The sequence below is a fragment of the Lycorma delicatula genome, chromosome 3, assembly GCF_047948215.1.
Source record: "Lycorma delicatula isolate Av1 chromosome 3, ASM4794821v1, whole genome shotgun sequence".
NCBI classification, from domain to species: Eukaryota; Metazoa; Arthropoda; class Insecta; order Hemiptera; family Fulgoridae; genus Lycorma; species Lycorma delicatula.
In genome coordinates, this window is record NC_134457.1 from 140,334,026 (window position 1) to 140,356,954 (window position 22,929).

Sequence of the window (22,929 nt, forward strand, 5' to 3'; positions counted from 1 at the left end):
CTCCTGGCATTCATTTCACGGATTCAGTCTTAAATCCTATTTACTGTACGTTTCTTTCGTTCAGCTTGGCTTTCAAGTTATACATGTAAAATAAATTTGCATGTGTGGTTATCATAAACTAATCGTGGTGAATAAATCTAATTTTCCCGACTAGATTAAGAGATCGATTTTTTTCTTAAAAAAAGTGCTTAAAGCTTGTTTTGTTCTCTGTTATCTCATTTGTCACTCCTTCCCGGTTTCTTTCATCAGTTATATATCGTGTTTTAAAAGCATGTTTTTAAACCTGTTTAATTATTCTATCCCGATAATTAGATATATGAAAACATCTATAATCGTGTATTTGTAAATACATTTAAAAACTGTAATAATATTTTAATATTACATTTAATTCTACTGTAGCGCTTTTATTTCAAGAAAAACATAAAATAGTAACTAATCTTGGAATTATTTTTTAATTAAACACATTATTACTAACTATAAATGGTTTTCTATCTTTTGTTCGTTGAAAAATGAATTCCTTAATAATAATTTTATAAACCGATTTAATATTTTTTAATCACTTTATAATTTAAATGGTTCATTAAAAACATAATCATTAATTTTGCAATATCTACTTTCAAGTTCAATATTGTAATACAATCTAGTACTTAATGATCTACGTCTGACGTCAATAATTATGATTAAATTATTAAAACGTTTAACAAAAATACTAATTATGTGTCTTATAATCAACATATGAAGTTAAAAATTTAACGTTTATACTTCATCTAAAAAAAAAATCATTTTTTAATAATTTACATTTTACTTTTTTTTAAAAATTATAATTAAAAAAAAACCATCGATAAAGTTTTTTTTGTCATATTCTTAATGTTTTCAGAGCAAAACGTATAAAATTGTCTTTATATTTCAATAAATTTACATTTAATTTGTATCGGAATGATTGACAATATTTAAATAACAACGGTACTCAATAAAGATCGAGAAAACAAGAAAAGTCTACAGACTAAATGATTTGTTGTTGGCTATCAGCATTTCTAAAGCAATACAACCGCGAATAAAAACAGAATGGTTTTATATTAACTAAACTCACGTAGTATTAAACTAACCTAATAGGTAGATACCAATGGGATGAAAAAATTGATTTTTACTAAAAGAAAGTTAAAACGAGTGTTCTGCCTTCCTTAAAAAATTCAAGAACGGATGGGGTTAATAGTAAATGACTTCATTTTACTTTCCAGTACGCGTTAGCAAAATTTTTCATAAAAAAAGGCAAAATAAAGATCTTTTTATAAATAAAACAAAATAATGAAATTATGTAAATAAAATTGGCTTAGGTTTATAATCTACTGATTACAAATTTTATTTAAGTTTCATGAAAAAGGCACCTTTTTATGACTAAAAATGTTTTTTATAATTAAGAATATAACCTGGTCTAGAGAACCTTCAATACAAGAACAATGCAGAACAACAAAAATAAAAGTCATTTTTTCATTCCTTAAACAGATATATTTTTTTATTGTTTCAAAGCTTATTTTCAATCGGTTACATTTACATAAACCTTTACTAAATTGGATTACATCCCAAATCACCTGATAAGAAGGGTCCTCAGCGAAATTTCTCAAAAATTACACACTAATATAATAAATACTTTTATGCCAGCTACATACCATTAGCAAGCATAAATAACACTTAACATCTCTAGAACAACAGAAAGCAAAATAAGATATAATAAGTAGCAGTAAAGAAAAATAAGTTGAACCGATGAAAAGAAAAGAATAACAATTTGAAATTAAAAGTAGAAGGCACAATGCTCACATTCGTGTTAACTAAATACATATTAAGACTATAGGAACATTTAGGTCTAAAACGTGGAGTCGGTTCAAGCTTCTGACATCCCCATTGTCTAGTGGGCTAACTGCTAAGTGATTTGTGTGGTAGTTAAATCGGTGTTTTTACCTTGAACTGAAATGTTTTATCTTTTCCCGCACGGACCGTAATCCTAAACAATCTTGGATGTCATTGTTTTTTGTAAATCAAGGTGTCTCTGAATAAAGTAGCAAGGTTTATACCTTGCTATACCTTATTCTGAAACGCTGTAAGATGTCGACACTGCTTCTGCTCGAGGTGCTCCATATTTCGATCCCATAGGTACTGATAGATTTTAGAATTTTTGAGTATATCATCAATTTATTAGATAAAAAAAAACGAGAACGTCTGTCCAACAACCAGAAAATTTCCTTGAATTTTATCTCAAGTTGCCTTCTCTCCTCTCTTTTATGAACTTTCCAGTTTTATATTTTTTAAACAAAAAATGTAAAGAGAAGTTTATTAAGATTAAATTTTTCTCATTATTTTTATTATTATTTTTTTATAAAAGTAGCAATCAAAACAGGAAATATTAAAAACCTTGCCCGATGAGGAGGGGTACGACCTCCTCATAGTTAAAAAATATTAAAAAGATAATAAAAAGATAGTTAAAAAATATCTGCATATTTTTTAACTATCCTAAGTTTGGATAGACAGGTCAATATGCGAGTTCCATTAAATACAATTCAGCCTTCAGTAGTGACACCCGCACAAACACGCAAACATTTATAGATTACATACAGAACATATATGTAACAATTTTATAATTGTTAAATGCTTAACTGAACTGTACGGAAAATATTACTACAAAATTGGAAAGAAATCCGACTTTTATCTCAAGAGTTTCTTTATATATTTACCAAAAACTTCTAAATTTTAATTTATTATCATTTTAGCTTCTTTTAATTATAAAAAAGTTTCCAATTATGAAAATTATAATTTTATTTTAAAAAAATTCCATGTTTTAATTTTTCTTCTTATTGAAGGAAACGAAAGCTGAAAGAAATTTATTTCGTTAGATTTTTGCAACAACTGTTCTTTGAAGTCATAGTTATAGAAAAAGGAGTAATTTTTTTCTTCATATAAAATGCTTAAGATTTTACCAATTGAAATACAATTATACAGTAACACTAATATTTACAAAGATATATTAATATTCCTTAACTATTAAGTCTAAAAATTAAAATGACTGCCAACTTGAAATCTGAAAAAATAATACCACAATAGTTTTTATCATTTATTTTGTAAAGCTTTTAAATTTACGTATAAAATATCATCGTAATATGTTAATCCGTATTTTAAAATGAATTTCTACGAAAAAGCAAATGGAATGTTTTTCTTATTCAAACTTCTTTATTCAAGAAAACGAAGCTTTTTTTTGGATACATCAACAGAAGCTCTTTTTTATTTTATTTTAATTTTTGTACCTACAATTACATCCTAGACTTTGATTACATATTTCTGAAACACCTTGTGGATATTACTAAAATATCTGATAACATGTAGCAAAGTAATATGTGATAAAGATATATAATACCAATATTGTGTGTTAGCTACATAATATTAAAAGGCTACAAAAATAAAATTTTATTGTACTCTTTTTAATGTGGTCTGACATAAAAAGAATTATAGTGTATAATACTCTAATTATTTTTTCAGGTACTAATAAAACAAAGCGATAAATTATTCATTGGTATTTCATTCTTTATCAAATATTCTTTTTTGTTTAAAATGTAAAATCTTTCTGACAAAACGACTAAAAACTAAACATGCAATAATTAAAAAACCATACATGGGAAATCAAAATGAAAATCAAGTTGTAATCAGATAAAAATACAACAGTAATAAGAAAGTTTTATTTTATTTTTTATGAATTTTGTTAAAATTTTGATTATATTTGAAAATTCAAGAATAACCAAAAGGAACATATATTCTATTTCAAGATAAAATAATAATAGTAAATAACATATAAAACTATCTTTTAAATATTTGTAAATAAAGACTGCAGCTTGTTCATCAGTTTTACTGGTTAGCTTTTCTATAACAGTACCCACATCATTATGCTTGATCTCATCTGGTGTCGTTCAACCAGTCGGTTGTTACAGGCTTATTGGCGGCGGAGGCGGTGGAGTAGCGTGTCGTACCAGAAGAACACTGGATATGGGGTCGTTCCACTGTGTTTCACTGTTTGTTCCGAAGGGGGAGCAACGCACTATTCAAGGTTCATAGTAGCTACCCTATTCTCTACATCGAAAACATCTGTCTTGTTTTTCAAGTTACATTTAAAACTAAATGAACAATAAGAAAATTTATTTTTAACTCCTTTTTTTAAATTTATAACTAGTTCCTATAATTTGAAAATATACATTGTAGAAAAATTTAATTATTAAAATCCATATAAATGAAATTGTAGACCGTATTTTCCGCCCTGTTATCTGTTTTCCTAATATTATTTTTAGTTAAATTTAAAAAAGGACTTCTGTATCCTTTTCCTTTCTTTATATACTTTATTATCTCTATATTATAAAAAAATGTTTTTATATATACAATTTTAACTTTATTCTGTAAGCTGTCAAAGTATTAATACTATTTGTGTTGTTCAATCGTACTGTAACTAGAAGTATAAGTTAGTTACAACAATGTCTGAAATAAAAAAAAAAAGTGGAATACAATAAAAAATGTTTTAAAAGTAAAAATGTAAATTCCTAGAAACTAATTATATATCAAAGATTTTCAAGGAAAATGCCAAGTGTGTATATCTAAGTATATATTTTAAAGGAATTAATTATTATAATTACCTATGCTTAAAATCTTAACCAGTATGCAAATTAACTTGAAATTTTAAGGTTATTATTAACAGTATTATCATTGTGGGAATAACATTTGTAATTATGGGACACAAAAATCGGAAATTTAATTTTTCTTTTTCTTTTTCCTCAATAGTTTACAGGAAATTTTAGAGGAAATATATTTAATTCCTTATTTTATTTTTGTTAAACATAATATGTTTCTTTTAAAATAAAATAAAGAAAAAATTAAAATTATTTAATCACTCATTCTTGTTGAAAAAAAACTCCCTCATTTAGCCATTCAAAATGCTTTTATACCATTCATTATTTAATACTTGTATTTAACGCTAATTATAGAATGTAAAAAGTAGAATAATGCCAGGATTTTAAGTAATTTTTAGAACCATGTCTGTATTTATGAATTACAGAAATTCCTTTGATTTTCAAGGTTACTATTAAACGTTTAAAATATGAGAACAGTAATATGTCTTAATTGTTAGGTAGCATTGTTCCTGACACGTCTGTTTAGCCTCATATAACTATTATTATTATTATTTAGTCTTTTTTAATCGTACGATTGATGAAACGATTATCGTTTCACTTTAGTTAATATTTTTAGCTGGCTTCAAAAAGACGAAGAGATATCCACTTTTATCCGGATTTATATTATTTTTTTTTTTTTTAATTATTTTCAAGCCTTAAACTTTACAAAATGCACCAAATCGACGATAATCTTTTTTCTGTTTTGACGAAGAACTCTCTGATTAATTAAGTGGAATATTTTTTAAACTAAATTTAACATGGTTCAAGTAAACGATTTGAAGATATTTATTTGTTGTCATCAGTACTTAGTACTGGATTTTAACAACTTAATGATATTTTGTTTGACGTCATTCTGACATTTGAAGAATTTGTACGTCAAACTTCAACAAAATAGGTAGGAGAACTTAAGGTAAAAAATAAATAAATAAATACTATTTCTGGATCCTAAAGTGGAATCTTAGCTCGTTCTCAATAATAATATCTTAAAATCATTTTAGAATTCCTTTTTCTTGTTTTTGTCGAGACGCAGGTTTTTTTTTACCTTTTACGTCTTATGCGAACTCTTTTTTTTTATTGCATACGTGTTTTTTTAAACTTGCCTATGCTATAGAATGCAAATTAAAAAGTATAAAATAAAACAACTTAAAGAGACGACTTTAAAATTTCACTAAAATATAAAAACAATAATAATTTTTCCCTTAGTCTTTACATTTCAAATATATGAAGTCGGTGTTAAATTAGTGGGTGTTGTTTTGGTATAATTTGTAGCTGACTACCAAAAGCCAAAATTAATGAAATTATGGAAGCTGAAAAAGTACTACTTTCTGTAATTTCAATGACAACATATATTTTGTCATTTTATTGTTGATATTACAATGAAGTACGAAATACATTTTAGTTCATAATCAGACTGATAAATTGTTTTTAACTGAAACTAAAGAGCTAAATTTTCATCCATTTTTTTAAAAAGAAGCATGATGTATTTTGAACAATTTCCTTTTATAGAATGAATTCTTATAATAGAAACAATATTAATGGGAAATAACTACGATTAAAAACAACAGGAATGAACATGAATATTTATTTTTGGAAAAATTTCCGATCAGTCCAAAATGATATAGGTTACCAAATTTGTACAGCTTTAAAAGTTTTTTAAATGGCAAGCAACATTTAAGAACTGAATTACTTAAAAAAATTTATTTCAAACTAAAGCATTTTCTATGTGAGAGATAATGTCAATTAGAAAAAAAAACACTTGCTAATATAAACTGTATTAATCGTAAAAGAAATTTGAGAAGTTTCAATTAAATCACTTTGATTATTAATGAGTAGAAAGAGTGAAAGAAGAAAAAATGATAAGAAGTGGGAAGGGGAAAAGTCTTTTAATTATTGGAACAGTTTAAATAAGAGAAATCGCTCACATGAATGTTGGACACTGAAGAACCTCCTCCTCACCTTCAGTAATCATCAATCTTTGACATTTCCCGTCTACACAACTTTCCTACTACTCGATTAATATAACGTTCGTCATTCTGCGGCGAATTCCAGTAAGTGAGGACATAAAATTTAATTTTGTAACAGGCAACTAAATAGAATAAACGATTTCATATGAATTAAACATTAAAAAAAAAGAAAAGAATTTCAGTGTAATTAATTCAATATACCTATATGAAGTATAAATTTAAATTTAATTCTATATTATTATTATTAAACTTTCTTCAAAACGTCTACGTAATATAAAATCGTATTACGTTAATCTAATCGAATTTACTTTAAAACATGTGTATAAAGTGAGCGAGCAAAATGGATGAAAGAAGCGTGATCGTCGACTGAATTCCCGATGTGCACCACCCACGAATGATTAAAGCACTTATTACAGTTATTATTAAAGCCACAAAGTGGTTTATATGTTGAACAACAGATTAATAAATTTAAAAATAAAACTTTTAATTAATCTTTTTTTAAATTTATTTTACAAATTTTATTTATCTTTAAACTTTTATCCTCATGAGATTTAAAACACAACTTATCAAAATTGTGGGGCCAACTATAAATATATATAAATTCAGGTCTAGAGAATTTTTAATTGATATTTCTGTTTACTTATTAAAGTATCTGATTAAAGTAAATTATATATGTATAAAATATTTTTATTAATTTATATTTAAATAAAACTGCCGTATGTATCAATCCTTACTTTATGTCGTCTAATCTTCCTTCGTTGGTATTTGGGCATACGGTAAGGAAAATTATTTATTTAAAGACTTATTTTAACGGTTATATTTTATGATTCATCAATATTATTCGCTTATATGGGTTTTTCTTTTCGAAAAATCTTTAATGATCAATTTTAACAGTAAAATTTTGAAGAAAAAACCGCAATAAATCTGAACTGAGAACTGCTGTTGTTTGGCTTTTTAAAAAAGTTATCGTAAACATAACGAAAAGTAATTTAGAATCACTTATTGCGTGGTATTGAGTGTTTAGTGTTCTATGAAAACTTAGGTTAAATTTGTACTGCAATAAATGCCCTAAAGTTTAGCTTCCATAAATAAAACACGTATAAAATCCATTACAAAAAGATTTGCTCAGCATAATACCAACGATTCATCAAATATTCATATTTTACCGTAATTTTAGTTACATTTTATAACTCGATTGGATAGGAAAAAAAACTGAAAATAAACATTTTATGAAAAATGTTACCAGAAATTACAGCAGTAATTAAGCGTCAGGTATATTATGTTGAAGAATCAGATCATTGTAATAATTTATTATAATGTTAAAAATATACATACAAATAAAATATACAACGTTATGATTTTTCTGTTATTATTCTTATGACTTAGTATGGCACATCTATAATTTAATTATTAAAAAAAAAACAATTCAGTAATTGTGAAATAAATTTTCAAGAAATATTATAAGCACTTTTACAAATTTTAAAAAGTCAACGTTTAATGGATTATTAAAAAATAGCATTGTGAATGATTTATAAGCGACATAAAATGTTGCTTAAGCACTTCACAATTTATTAAGTGCTTTAATTACTTCAAAGATATATATTACATTTTAAAATAATGTAATCTTATATCGTAAAAATTAAAATTCCTATTTAATTAAGGAAATCGACTCATTTTTTACGTAATAATACTTGTTATTTCTTCATAACTAAGAATTGATTTTTCTCGATGTTGGTCTATAGTGAAGCAACCAGGTTAAACGTTTCACATAAATAAAATTTTTATTTTAAGACATTAAAGTAAACTGGTAGTTTGAAATAAAAGACTAGGGAAAATAACCGGTTCGTTTGAGATTTTACTTCGATGTATCTACATTTTGAAAAAAAAAAACATCTTTTTACTATTAAAACCTACGTGTCCAGATCGTGAAGGTGAATCAACAACGTAGGATCAGCAATTTAAAAAAAAAAAAACATTGAGTAGCGTAGTGGTTTATTTTAAGATTATAGGCTCCTTCCTCAAACATGATATAAACGCATTACAGTTCGGAAGTTATTCTTATCCTATCTCAAAACGACCATACATCGTTATGAGCATCGTTGTTAATAAATAATGATTTTATTAGTATACAGAATGGCTGTATAATTAATAAAATCCTTTCTTAAAGAACTTAATGTCAATATAATTACAATTCAATGCACAATCAATCATCCCTTATCGTAATTAGGCAAAAGTAACAAGTGAATCTGATAAAAATAAAAAAAATAAAAAATATTTAATGATTTTTATCGTATAAAAAAGGCAAGAAAATTACTTCGCCCTCGCAATTGTGTAGGTAGTAGAGCAAAAAATACGTTACTGCAATTAAAACTGATGCGACACGGTTTTAATTTTTAGATATTAAGCTCCCAATGTCAAGGCCTATTCGAAAAAAAAATCGAACCTAATTTTTAAAAAATGATTGCATTAACACACGATATGGGTACAAAAAAAAATCAAATCTCACCTTAAAACATGTGATATTACGTGGGAGTGGTCGTTTAACATTGACGTCACGACAGAAATTTACGTCACACGATATGGAATCCCTCGTACTGCACGGAATGAATGACCATTAAATTAATTTTATTTTTGACTGACAATCTGATTTTGTTTACTACGACTGAATTTAGTTGTTTTAAAAACTCTACGACATGATACAAGCTGTCAAGAAACTACTCTTCTTTCCGTCATTAATTTACTATATGGCTCTCTAATGACGTCATAAATGGCCAACAGCTATTATTAAACAACCTTTTTGTTTTTAACAAATAATTTTATAATCTTTTAATAATAGAATGAAAGAATATTCTAGAATGTTTTGTTTTACGTTATACAATAGTTAATTATATCGATATAAAAATTATTTTGAATAACACCACGTTATGTTATAATCTATTAATATTTTATTAATCCTTTCTAATGGAAATTATATTACGGGTTCAAATTTCAAATCCTATAGTACGTTTACCTAAAAAACCTAAATTTTCGTTGAACTGCCTAGTTTTGTTAACTGACTAACATTCCACTACTTTTCCTCTTAAAATCGTTTTAATAATAATATAATGACAGAATAATGTAGGCCAATATCTCAAGTTACGAATAATAATGATATAATTAACAACAAATGAATAAAAATATAATTGCAAATTTCATCATTCGTTGCCGTTTAATAAATATATAATTATCAACAGTAAATCAAAATCAATTTATCTAAAACGGTAAACTTATATCTATGTAAATAGAAAATAACTAAATATATAAAAAATAGAATAAATAAAGAATAGATGATAAAAAACACGATGTATTATAATCAGTAAAACATAAATCATCGTGTATTAGATAGACTGATTTTCCCTCAATTAATTTATATTATTTTTTTATGAGCTCATTCACTAACAAAACTAATTAGGCCGATATTACTTACACTCTGCGAATATTATTCTCCGATATTACTTATCACAGTTTTATAAATTTCTCAGAAAATTATAAATTTTTGTAAATTAATAAATAATTTTTGTAAATAAATAAAATGTAATTTTATTCATTTATCAGAAAAATCTGACAGGTTTCAATAAATGTCCCTAAAACATTTCGATTTCTGCACTGACATAACTGAGGTATGAAAAAACCATTAAGAAGATGAAAATTGTTCACTAATAATATATAATATCGGAAATTTGAGTTTTTCTTTAAAATTGCTAACTCTGTAATCTTTGTTAATTTTTCAACTTCCTGAAACCAGATCCTGTTTAAATACAAGTCTATAGGTAAATTTAATTTAATCTGGGTGTTGATTATTACAGGCTTGTGAGACTAATAATAAATAGAAATTAAAGCCTGCTCAATTTATAAAAATATAAATGCACTGTAATTTCTTCAGAGAAACAGTTTGTCAGTAGAAAACCCGAAACTTTGAATGATCTGAAGAATGCGGGTTTGAAAGTAGTCGGCTTCATCTTATAAATAGTAGTTATAGCTGGTTACCCGTCCTTCGTACAAGTAAAAATGTATATTGCCCGTTCCTTAGCGTTACCCGACAAACACCACTAGGAGGTGACTGTACTTCGTTTCTCACTTTTTAAAAAAAAATTTTTTTATTTTATGTTTTTTAGTGTCGTAATCGGAGGCAGGTGTAGCCAGACGCATCACACATACAGTAACAGTGGCCAGTGCCTCTGCTGTGAATCGACCAAAACAATCACTGCTGTGCAGGTTGAGCCGCCGCGCGTTACACCGTCGCACCCCTTAAAAAATCGAAATTAAAAAAAAACCGAAAATGGTTTTTAGATATTTATCGGAAGAGTATTTGCAAGTTCACATCGAGAGAATATCTCTTTTAATATAGTCGGAAATAGCAAAAATTTACAATCATTGTTAAAAAATTCTACCTTTCTTCACCCCTTTCAAAGTCGAATTACAAAAAATCTAGAAACTGATTTTTAAATATTCAAATGAAGATAACACACATAAAAAATCAAGTCGGTATCTTCATTTGTTACCGAGAAATGAAAAAAAAATAGTAAAATTCAATGTTACTTGATTTTAACCCCTTAATCTCGGAATTTCTATCCTTTCTTAGGGTGCCATAAGAAGAACGTGTATACAAGTTTTTACCAATTTATATTCCGTCGTTTTTTTTTGGGCGTTGATTATCAGTTGGCTAGGACACGTTGTTTATATATAGATATTTAGCTGTAATACTTCTAATATCACCAAAAGAAGAAAAATTATTAATTGATTTCGTTAGTGAAGTTTATTTGCAAAAACAGGAAGAAAAACAGTTTAACTAATCGGGAAGCAAGAACTTCCATGAATGTACTCGTCAGTTACTATGGAGAAAATGTGGAGCTTCAAGCTTCATTAGTAAGGATTGCACGCACGTATGCGCGCGCGCGCGCTCATTTATATGAGTGGACGCTAAAGAATACCGTTGAGAAGAGTTGTTATACATCATAAGAATAATTATTTTTAATATATTGTAATATTCAAAAAATTCCATTTTTGATTTCAAAATTGCAAGGCTTTCTTTTTACTGACGACAATGGTCAGCGCTAAAAGATAGCGTGATTATGAAATTATTGTTGATATCGGTAATCATCAAACATGCTCTTTAAACAAATGATAATTTTGATGAGAGCAGATTGCTTACAGGGTACATAATTTATAATATTTAATACAATATGATACTGATTTATACAATAAAGAACAATTATTAATTATTTTATTATTAATGATAAACAGGTAAATAATATGATGGATAATTCATTCGATTATTACACGTTAATCCCGCGTGCATAATGCACATTAAAGTGAAACAAAAATAATATATAAATTCTAGATAAATTTAAAATCTACTACCGATTTACTCTTCCTTACCTCACTGTTGGTTCCTTAATAATATTATAATGGGTTAGGTCAAGGACTTCTAATTTTATAAAAAGAATAAATAAATTTGATATTGCATTTCACATTATACAACCGATTTGCAAAGTATGGAATAACAACTTGCTTATTTATGTAGTTAAATATGAACACTTGCCGTCCATAGGTCAACAATCCAATAATCATAATCTCAACATTAAAAAAATATGCAACATTTATAGAAATTGCAATTTTATTAATTGGTACGACAAAAACAATTGTGAATTTGCTTAATTGCATTAATAAAATTATTTAGTACATTTATGTTTTTTACAGATTGATTCGGGAGGAAATGTTAATAATTTGAGAAAATTTAAAAACTGCAAAAATTTTCAAATCAAAACTTGTAGAGAATTTAACTCTGAGAAAATTTATGTAATAAAGTCTAAAAAAAAAACAACAAAATATCTACTTATTAAAAACAAAACTTAACAGAAAAATGTTATGAATTTAAGAAAAAAAAAAACTGTTTTTAGTACATTAAAAATCTAAACGCTGCAGTTGAATCAAATTTCTAACAACAATTTTCGCTGCGGCATGATCGACAACCAATTAATAGGCCGTTTTATACTAGAACAACTTATCACGATAGAGATTATATAGAATTTTCAAACAATGAATTTCTTACAGTGTTTGAAGATTTTTCATTGACGAAATGATTTGAGATGTATTAAAAACTTTATGGAGTACTAACACATTTCACGAATGAAGTAAGACAATTCTGAGATGAAAAATTTACTGGTAAATAGATTGGACGTAGAGGGCGCCGGTAAATTGTCCATTTAAATCACTAGACCTTACTTCCTCAGATTAGTGTTTATAAGGATAAATGAAATGCGATATATACTAGAAAAAAGCAGAACACGTAATGAACTGAGCGCTCGCGTTTTCAAGCTACTGATTTCATCAAGGAACGCAAGATATTATCATTAGGCCTGCGACAGAAAATGTAAGAAATCGTGTTGAAAATTACATCGAAGTCAGTGGTGAATTTTTCGAATATTTATTGTAGTTAATACAGTATAAATCAGAATTAGTATTTTTAAAAAGTAAATTAAGTTTATTTTAATCTATCAAAGGTCTAAATTTACTGTACTAAAACCATCTGCTTTTAATTATTATGAATTCATAACATCTTTCAGTTGTTTTGTTTTTAATAATGAAGGTTAATTTTTTTGGTTTTCAAAATTTATTACATAAATTTTTACAGAATTAAATTCTCTACAGGTTTTGATTTTAAAATTTACACATTTATTAGTCATTTAATAAAATTATTGTATTTTAAACCTAAAAAAACGTGTTTTTCTTCATTGAATTTTTCTGTTTTACGTTGGATATCATGAAATATACGGGATATACATTTCTGGGACTTGTTTTATTCAATTTTTCAGGTCAAAAAACATAGGAAATATCAAGTTTACCTCTTATGTAACGCATTAAAAATTTCAGAATGAACTAATTTCACTGGGAGAACTGAAATCTAGGCGAAATTTTTCACTAACCGCAACCCTATAACAAAACGTTTTCGGACATTTGTTTGCATGAAGTTTTTCCTTATTTCAGTATCTAGAATCAGTTCCCAAATTATTTCCCTATCCGCCTAAATCACCTGTTACGTAAAAAATTATTTATAAAATCATTTGAGGCAATACCCAATATTACTTCTAATTATATATAAAAAATATATGAATATATAAAATTAAGAATACATGCCATTGTTATTTAGTTTTGTGAGAGTGTGTGTGAGTGGGAGAAACAGAGATTGGGAGAGTATACCTGCTTATTTTGAGGCACTAATAAAAAACCGGAGCTTTACAGATGTATTTTTAATCACTTTGTGGTTATTTGAATTACTTTTGGAATTTTAGAATGAGAGTCTGAGCAGCTGTTTTTAATTTAAAATTTATTTTTAAAAGAATAAACCGACTTGATGGATGCCCAATAATAATAGTTGTGAAATTACATTTCGTTTATATATAGATTTGACAACAAATAAACGTGAAACATTAATTAACTAAAGGAGCTGGTCTAGAAATTTTCTGTAAATCGGATAAGAATTCAGCTAAGAATTTTATTATAAACTTTCATCAACGTGGTATGCTGTTTTTGTATATTTTATCTACAAAGAGAATACACGATTATCAAAAACGGAAAATTAACAAAAGAAAACTAATTTATTTCTTTATACAATCATTAAATCAATTTCAATTTTAGTTATTCTATTTAATGTGACGTTTTCACAAGATTTTGTAATGAGACCCATTAGCGGTTAAGGTCAACGTTTAACAGTAATAAATTTATCTGGCGAACTATCTTTATTAGTTCTGAGTTAAAATCCCATCAGGTTTGGAATTTTTTCACGGTTACAAAAATTACCATTCTATATTCCCACAAATTCAAACTGACGTGGTAAATTAAACATGTCCAAAAGAAGTAATAAAAAGAGTTCCTCTTTATAGTAGAGTGAATAGTAAATTCATAGTGAAATGAGACTGACGAAACAGAATTGAAGGTAATATTGACAGTAAAATAATTGAAAATGATAAACATAGAATCAAGTTCCTATTGTAAAGGTAAACATTAGGTTAAAAATGAAGTGAAATCGACTTTACACGCTTCTACAGAGCTGATCTTGGAATTTTGTTCGGTATTTTCTTGTGATAGGGTTAAGGAGCATTTAATTCTGAATTTCAAGAAAATATTTAAAGTTCATATGTGTAAGCAATTTTTATCTGAGTGGCAAAAAAATATTTTGTAGCCAAGTGTTCAGTTTCATTCAGTTAATATATGACATTAAATGTACGATTTAGGACTAAACTGGAATTGAAAAGATTATAACAGGGCAAAAGGTTAAAAGCCAGAAATTAGCCTTAAAAGAACGGCTTTAAAAAAAATTGCTCTATAATTAGTGTAGTTTGAAATAATCTTGCTATGTTGTGCCAGTCCTACCCCATTTCGTCTCAAATTGTTCTAATCCACCACTAAATTTCCAAATAAATTTTAATGATTCAATACGTATCCTGCAGACTAAGCGACGTGCCCGATGTTATTTTGGCAACAAGTTAAGGTTGGTTAAATGACACGGATGTATCGCTATAGGAACAACCAAAACAGCTAACACAAACAAGGTTACAATAAAAGCAGAGAGAACCAAGAACTCTTTAGTAGAGAGAACCAAGTTTACAAAGAATAGAGAAACAATTGTCATTACGTGTTTGCTTTGATCTGGTATATAGTTCCAGAAAATAATTTCAGTTCATAAGTAATGGAACCTGTTTAACATCTCTTCCTAGATTGCAGATGTGATTATTTTCTTTTATAAAAATATACGTAAAATTAATCAAGGTTTCTGCATTGTTTGAAATGACATAAACTACTATTATTTTATTCATTATGTCGGTCAATATTTTGTCGAGCATGATGAAAAATCATGTTGTATGTAAAATAACTCCCAGATTAATCTTATTAAAAATTACACATTTAATAATAATAAGAAGAAAATATTAATTTAATCTTTATTAAAACTGAAAACTACCAATAAATAACACACAGATAATATTACGTAATAAATGTAATAAAATAACAATAGGTTTTATAAATTAATTTATTAAAATATACAAATGACAATTCCCAGGATTTTATGATTGTATTGTAAAATATTTTCGTGACCTTTAACATAATAAAATTACAGACACTCCCTTTTCTAATACAGGGGCTTAACAGGCTTTTGATTAGAGTAACCCCGTCAAATATTTTATCGTATATTTTATTCGATTTGTAACAGTGACCTCAATAAGTCATAGTGATAACATTGAAATTTTCATACATGCAATCAAATATTTTATAAAAGGATAATACTGCAAAAATTAAAATTATAATTTGAAATTTATATTTCTTTATTCGGTTATTAAAAAAATCCCTTATCAATCAGTAACAGAATTAAGCATGCTTATTATCATTAAAGAAGTAAAAAAAAAAAAAACAAATGCGAGCTTTAATTTTTTTCGTGGATACTAAATAAATAAATTTAGTCTAACAGGGATCTAATTATAGCTTGTAAACAAGAAAAATCACAGACACACCTACCAAATATACACACAACCAAATTAGAATTTTGTATATTTTGTGTAGTAGTAAACAACTAGTGGTGTTAAAATTATTCTGAGAACAAGTAAGCAAGTAGATAGGAAATAAAATTGAAAATTTATTTAGAAACCGATATCCATTACCATTATATATAACTTACGACTACCAAGATGCATTCCGGTAAATAGGTAGTATAACATTTTCAAAAGTTTACTCACCAACATGAGAGAGAGATTGTAATTCAGATTCTGAAACAAACATAAATAACAAAAAAACATAAATAAATTAACTAATTGAATTGACTTTAACCATATGCTTAACTAGTGTGAAAAAATGTACATTTTATATTAACAAGAATGAAAAGATAAAAAAAAAAATTATGATCTATATAAAAATAAAACCGTATAATTGAATACAGAAAAAACTAAATAATAGTCACTAGTATTATAACTTAGATTAGTCATATTACATATTTTTCAAAGAATATGAAACAATAATAATAATAATAACAACCGTGTTTGAATCCCGGTCAGGCATGGCATTTTTCATAAGCTACAAATTTCCACCGGGCTAATAACCGTAGCAGTTGATGCCCGTAAAAATAAAAAACAATAATAATATAAATAAAAATTGAGTAATTAATCGACTCAATTAGTTAACCTACTCAATTATTCCCCGATCACTTTTCTGTTGAAATCGTTTAAAAAACGTTTAAGCAAATCCGAAGAATAGTCAATTTAGTCACTAATTTTTCACTAGATTTGGAATTTTATTTATGTTTACACAAAATTAAATAAAAGTTATAATAAAATGGCTAATAAACAATCTTTTCTCATTGCCTTCCTCGTTTTGGTTATTTTTCAACGAAAGAATTTTTGATTAACAAATACAGAAAAAAAAGAAAGTTAAAAAAATACCATTTTCCAACTGATAGTTATTTCTGTCGTAAATAGATATGTTTATGAGAAGTGTAAAAATTTAATTTTAGTGAATCATGAACAATAGAAAGAAAATGAATAGAAGACTTTAAATGCTATGTTATAGGAGGGTATTAAAATTTAGGCAGGTCAAGAGAATTCAAAAAGAGGTCTTCGTATAATCGAAAAGAGAAAAAGTTGTGGCAGAATTCTGTACAGAGGTAAACTAGATTGGTTCTAAATGCCACGCATTTAGAAAACTAGATTTAGTTAATTTGGTAATAAAGGATGTGCAGAAGGTAAAAGTTGTAATGAAGAAAAAACTGAAATGGATAATAAATAATTCATAATGTAATATCGTCGAGGGTCTTTAAGAGTCTGTAAAAAATTTTCACAGAAAAAAGAGAAATAGAAAGTCGTATTAAACCGGCCAACTAACTGATGATTAAAAAAAAATATTATCTTATGAAAATTTACAGAGCAAAAAATTTGGTGCCTTTACATCGGAGTTGGGAGATCATTTGAAAATGAATATACTCTGCATGAATTACTTGGCTAATAAAATATACATTAAATATTTGATCAGAATTAAATATGAATAGTGAATCGAAAGTATAAATTTTCTAAACGCGCGCACACAAACACGCATTCATATTTTAAACAGAGTGTTAAATATCCGAATATATGTAATCTTTGTATATAAGTTACTCTAAAGAGTGATAGATTAATCAAATGCCAAAAATTATTAGTTACGCAAATCCTAAGTAACACTAAACAGGACCGATAAATTTTCAGTAATGACTAAGTAAATAATTTTTTTTACATATCAAAGATAGACTATCAACAAATAAAAGGATTGATTACATTAGCAACATAAAATTGTATGTTACATAATTTATTAATAAACGTTAAGTTATAAATTAATCTTCAACTAGTTCTAACATACATGACAGAAACATTTGCCATCTACATAGATAGTTGTATTTTTCTACGCGTGTGGAAATATACATTCCACAAATGTGGAATGTACATTTTTAAGTTTAGAATAGATTAAATGATTGTAATTTTCTTTAAAGTACCAGAAAGCGATAATAAACAGGTTTATGTTGACGGATCATTACATCAGTTTATCAAGCAGTTTGTCTGAGCAGCGATTGAACTACTTGTTCTTTTTAATGATTAAATTTCAAGAAAAGATGCAAAGCAGTTTTATTTAAACTGCTTTGAAAAGTTTTTCATTTTACTTTAGAATGTTTTTTATTAAAATACTACTAATATTTTGTTTACACATCATTGTATGCCGAAAAAGAGGGGTTTTAATGAAAGATGTAAATGAAGAATAAAAATATTTTGGTTAAGAAATCGGTTGTATATAATATTTCATTTGTTATTCAAGCTTTGTCATCTATATAAAAATATTTTGAAGAAAAAAAAATTAAAATCTGTCACAATTCTACGTTGACGAACGATGTTATATTATAACGATATTATATTGTTTATGGGGGTGGGTGCCCCTCATAATATTGTTATAACAATATATACTATAATTTTGCAAAAATTTACTGTGAAGAAAAAATTCAAGTTACTTTGAGCAATTTTAAATATTTATTTGTGATTTTAATGTAATTGAGCGATTTTGCCATTAAAGTATTTTAATTCTTCATGAAATATAAAAATTGAAATTTAAGTTGAATGTTCACAAAAAACAGATTATTCATTGAATTATAGCAAATCCGGGATAGGTAAAGAACCGGTCAGTTGTATAATAAACTGCGAGATAGTTTTTTTCAGTAAAAGGACTACATTTCTTAATAAGCGAAATTTTAATTAAGAAAAATTTGCATTTAAAAATTATTCGATCCTCCAGGTGGCATATTATATCCTCAATAATGTATTTAAATATACATTATTTAATAACAGATAATTATCAATCCATCATTATCATTATATAGATTGGCAATCTGACTGTCAACGAAAACGGGAAAGTAGATTTTTAACAGATTATCGAGTATAAATAATAAAATATCCAAATACTTCTTCCACTATGACACAATAAACTTTTTTGATTAATATTAATGCGAACCGTATCAAACTGAAAAAAATTGTACACACATAGACATAATTATTACAGCATATACTTCAAAAATATTTATCTTTACTAAATTATGAAAAATTAAATATTAAGATACGTACAGTTTTTATATTAGTTACCAGTATATATAAGCCCTTTTGTATTATTTATTAACTGGGGTACAGGAGAATACAAAATTAGAGAACTGTACTCAATTATTATTCATGGATCCTTGTATACATAAAAGAAAAAAAAATCCCTTTCGACACGTCGGAAGACGGAGGTAGATTTCACCGGTGCTAAGTTGAGGATAAACAAAATTTCCAACTTAAAGTTAAGAAAAACTTCAAATTTACTCTTTACGACAATGGTTGCATGTGAAAAAAAGTTTCACGTGTTTGGCATACGACAAGCCCCATCTTACAATTACAGCAACATTTTGGTCATTCCTTGCCGTAATGCTTGGTCACATCAAAATTTGTTTCAGACAAAAGTTTTAGGTAATGTTTACAGGATTAACGACCGCTTGAAACCGATTCGATAATGTGCCTATTAAAGGAGGTATGATTTTTTGTGTCTTCGAAACCCCATATTTTTCCAATCCCTGGGGCAATGGTTGGTGATATCAAAAGACTTTACTTAGATAGGTTTTAGGTCCTTATCCAAACAATAGTACGAACTTTAAACGCGTTCAATATTTTACTTAATAAGAAAGTTATAGCGATTTTTTTTCTCGAAAAAAATATCCCATTTCCGCCCTCATGGTCCGATTTTGCTTACTAACGTACTCGACCGAAATTTTGGGTCGTTATATTTTATGTATTAAATTGAAAGTTATTGGCACAAAATTACGGCAGTTATCGTGCCCATAGAAAGGAAAATACACACACACACACACACACACACACACACACACACACACACATATATATATATATATATATATATATATATATATATGAACTGACGGTGGTTTTGGGGTCTGGGAAATGTGAAACGCGAGGATATGTCGAAATTTTCCGGAAAGCTAATAATGATACCAATTACAATAGGTAGCTTTCTTATGAAATAAAAGATCATGAGGTGAGTCAAGTTACTCCGGATACGCCAATTAACAACAAACTGAAGGCGAAATAAACATCCTTCGCTGATGTTTTTTAAAAAAAAATCGTTGCTTACGACAGATTAATTAATCTATATTAGTTGAGATGATTCATAGCAATACGAAACTAAAAATTTCTTTAAACATTTTTTACTTAACTAGATTTGAAATATACTTAAAAGTCAAATGCATTAAAATATGAAATGTTGAAAGAATAACTGCAGCTCAGATACCTAGAGTAGAAATCCCGGATTAGTAGTAGTAAACTTCCAGACTTTACATTATAAACATTAAATTACGAGTTACTAAATTGTTCGTTGTCTTTCGTTAAATTGTTCGTTGGAATCGACTTCAAAAAGTCGAAATTAATGAAGAAATAATAAGGTATTTATTTTACTTGTTACGACAGTTTTTAAATTTATTTTATTTCAGTTTGATATATGGAGATGGAAAATACCATTTTATAGTGTATTTTTTTTTAAATTGCTACTGCGACTACATGTAAAAAAAAAAATATTTTTCAGGCTTTATTAAATCAGGAAAATGCTTGCCATTTTACTTTATAAAACCTAAAAAAATCACAAGGAAACCTCTTGTGTACAAATAATAATGAGTTGATTTAATAATCAATGCCATATATTACAGTGACAGAACTGCTGAGAACTACTATAAAAAGATAAAAGAGATAGTTGGCTAGTTTCTTTCACACTAAGAAGCAATAATGCATAATGATAATCAATTTACGAAAATAATTTTACAGTCCACAAAAAGATTTGTATACTTCCAAAGTGTACCTATTATCATTCAATCAAACACCTATAGTCTGAATATTTTTTATTAAATTCACATAAATGTGGCTAATTTTACTCAAGAATTTTGTGTTAACACCAAACGAACTTAAGAGAACTGCAACTAGTTTATTTTACGTTTATTTTCTTTTGAATTAAGAAAAAAAATTAAAACTGCATTAGTTAAATTACTGTTATCATCATCGCTAAGGCTACGGAATTAAGTGAAAAATACAAGTCATCATTTGAACTTATGCTAAGTCATCTGCAATATATTAACTTTAAAAATGTAGTGTAGTAAAACTTTAAAAATACTTCAGTTTGGTTTGTCATCTAATAGATTAAGTTTCTGAAAGTCTACATAAATAATTTATAAAGAAAACATATAAATTAAGTAAATAAAGCATAATTAATAATGTAATAAAATTCAAGTTTACGCGCGCACTTACTCATTTTAAGGAAAATTCAAATTTTTTAAATTCTGTGATACCAAAATAAATTAAACCTTTTTTTTAAAAAAAAACATTCACAACTCTCGAAAATTATTACGTAAAAGTCATTATTTATGATCACCTAATGAAGAATTTGGTTTGGTAAAAGCAAAAACACCTTAAATCTTATCTAAAATAAATAAGTATTTATATAAAAAAGGTTAATTTATATTTAATAATAATGTTTGCATATAAGGAAAAATATATAAATTTAATTTTCCTTGTATACTAATTATATATTTTAAAAAATATTAAAAAATTTTTTTATAGAATAGGCTAACCATTTATAATATAAAATGACGTCATTTACCGTGCAAAGAAGAATTAAAACAGAAGTTTGTAAAACAAAACATTTCGTAATTTTTAACAAAGAAATAAAAATATACGCAGAAGAAACACTTGAAAAAACCGCGACCTATGAATATAGCATGACATTCATACCGTAATTTCACGAAAGCACTGTATGAACGAGATATTGTAATAGAATTAAAAAAATCTTTCACTGATAGTAAATTCCCGCCAGTTGTATTATATAAAAAATTACTCGTTTGACCCTTGGGCTACTGAGTATGGATTTAAGAATTTAATTAAGCTTATTTTTTCACTTCCATTGATCAGATTTTATTTTATTTTTACGTAATACTCTTTTAACTAAACGTTCTGCATCAAATAATCATTGTGGTAGAAAACTTGTAGTATCAAGGAACGTATATGTGTGTGTGCGCGCGTGTTACATCTACAGCTGCAATATTTGTGCGAATAGAAAAATTATAATAACCAACATATAAATTATTATTATAATGAAAATCACTTTTGAACCTACGTTTTTAAAACGTACCTTAATTTAGTATGGTTTTGAAAAAGTCAATTTTTCAGGACATACAATTTTAACTTTTCTGTTGGAAAAAATACATCCCTTTTGTAAAGAGGTGTGCGATTTATTAAATTTTATTTATCTATATTAAATATTTAATTGCATAACCTTAAATACCTAAACATATATGACAAAAAGTGTTTTCTTATTTTAATTAAATAAATGAAACTAACAGCTGATATGTAAGTTCATTTTCGTTTTTAAAAAATAAGAAAAAGAATGTATAAAAATTACGTAAAAAGTATTAAAATTTAAAATAATTCCATATTTATTATCAATAAAACTATAAAAATTATAAATAATAAACGTTTTATTCTAACCTTTTTCTTATAAACAAGGCAAAAATAATGTTAATCATATCAAAACTTATACATGAAAACTAATACTTGATAGTCCAAGTGAAAATTAAATTAAAATGAACATTTGCCGATCTCCGTGGTGAAGTAGTACGTCTCCTTTCATCTCGGGATCCCGGT

The 22,929-nt window shown here is 26.7% G+C and overlaps 1 protein-coding gene across 4 annotated transcripts in view; it reads right to left on the bottom strand.

Annotated features, from left to right (window-relative positions):
• Positions 1–22,929, bottom strand: part of LOC142322053 (uncharacterized) — an 850,063-nt gene that overhangs the window by 311,991 nt on the left and 515,143 nt on the right. For all 4 annotated transcript variants that reach the window (XM_075360675.1, XM_075360677.1, XM_075360676.1 and 1 more), the window contains one exon: positions 16,429–16,458. In XM_075360675.1, the coding sequence (XP_075216790.1) occupies positions 16,429–16,458 (30 nt within the window). The remainder of the gene's footprint in view (positions 1–16,428; positions 16,459–22,929) is intronic.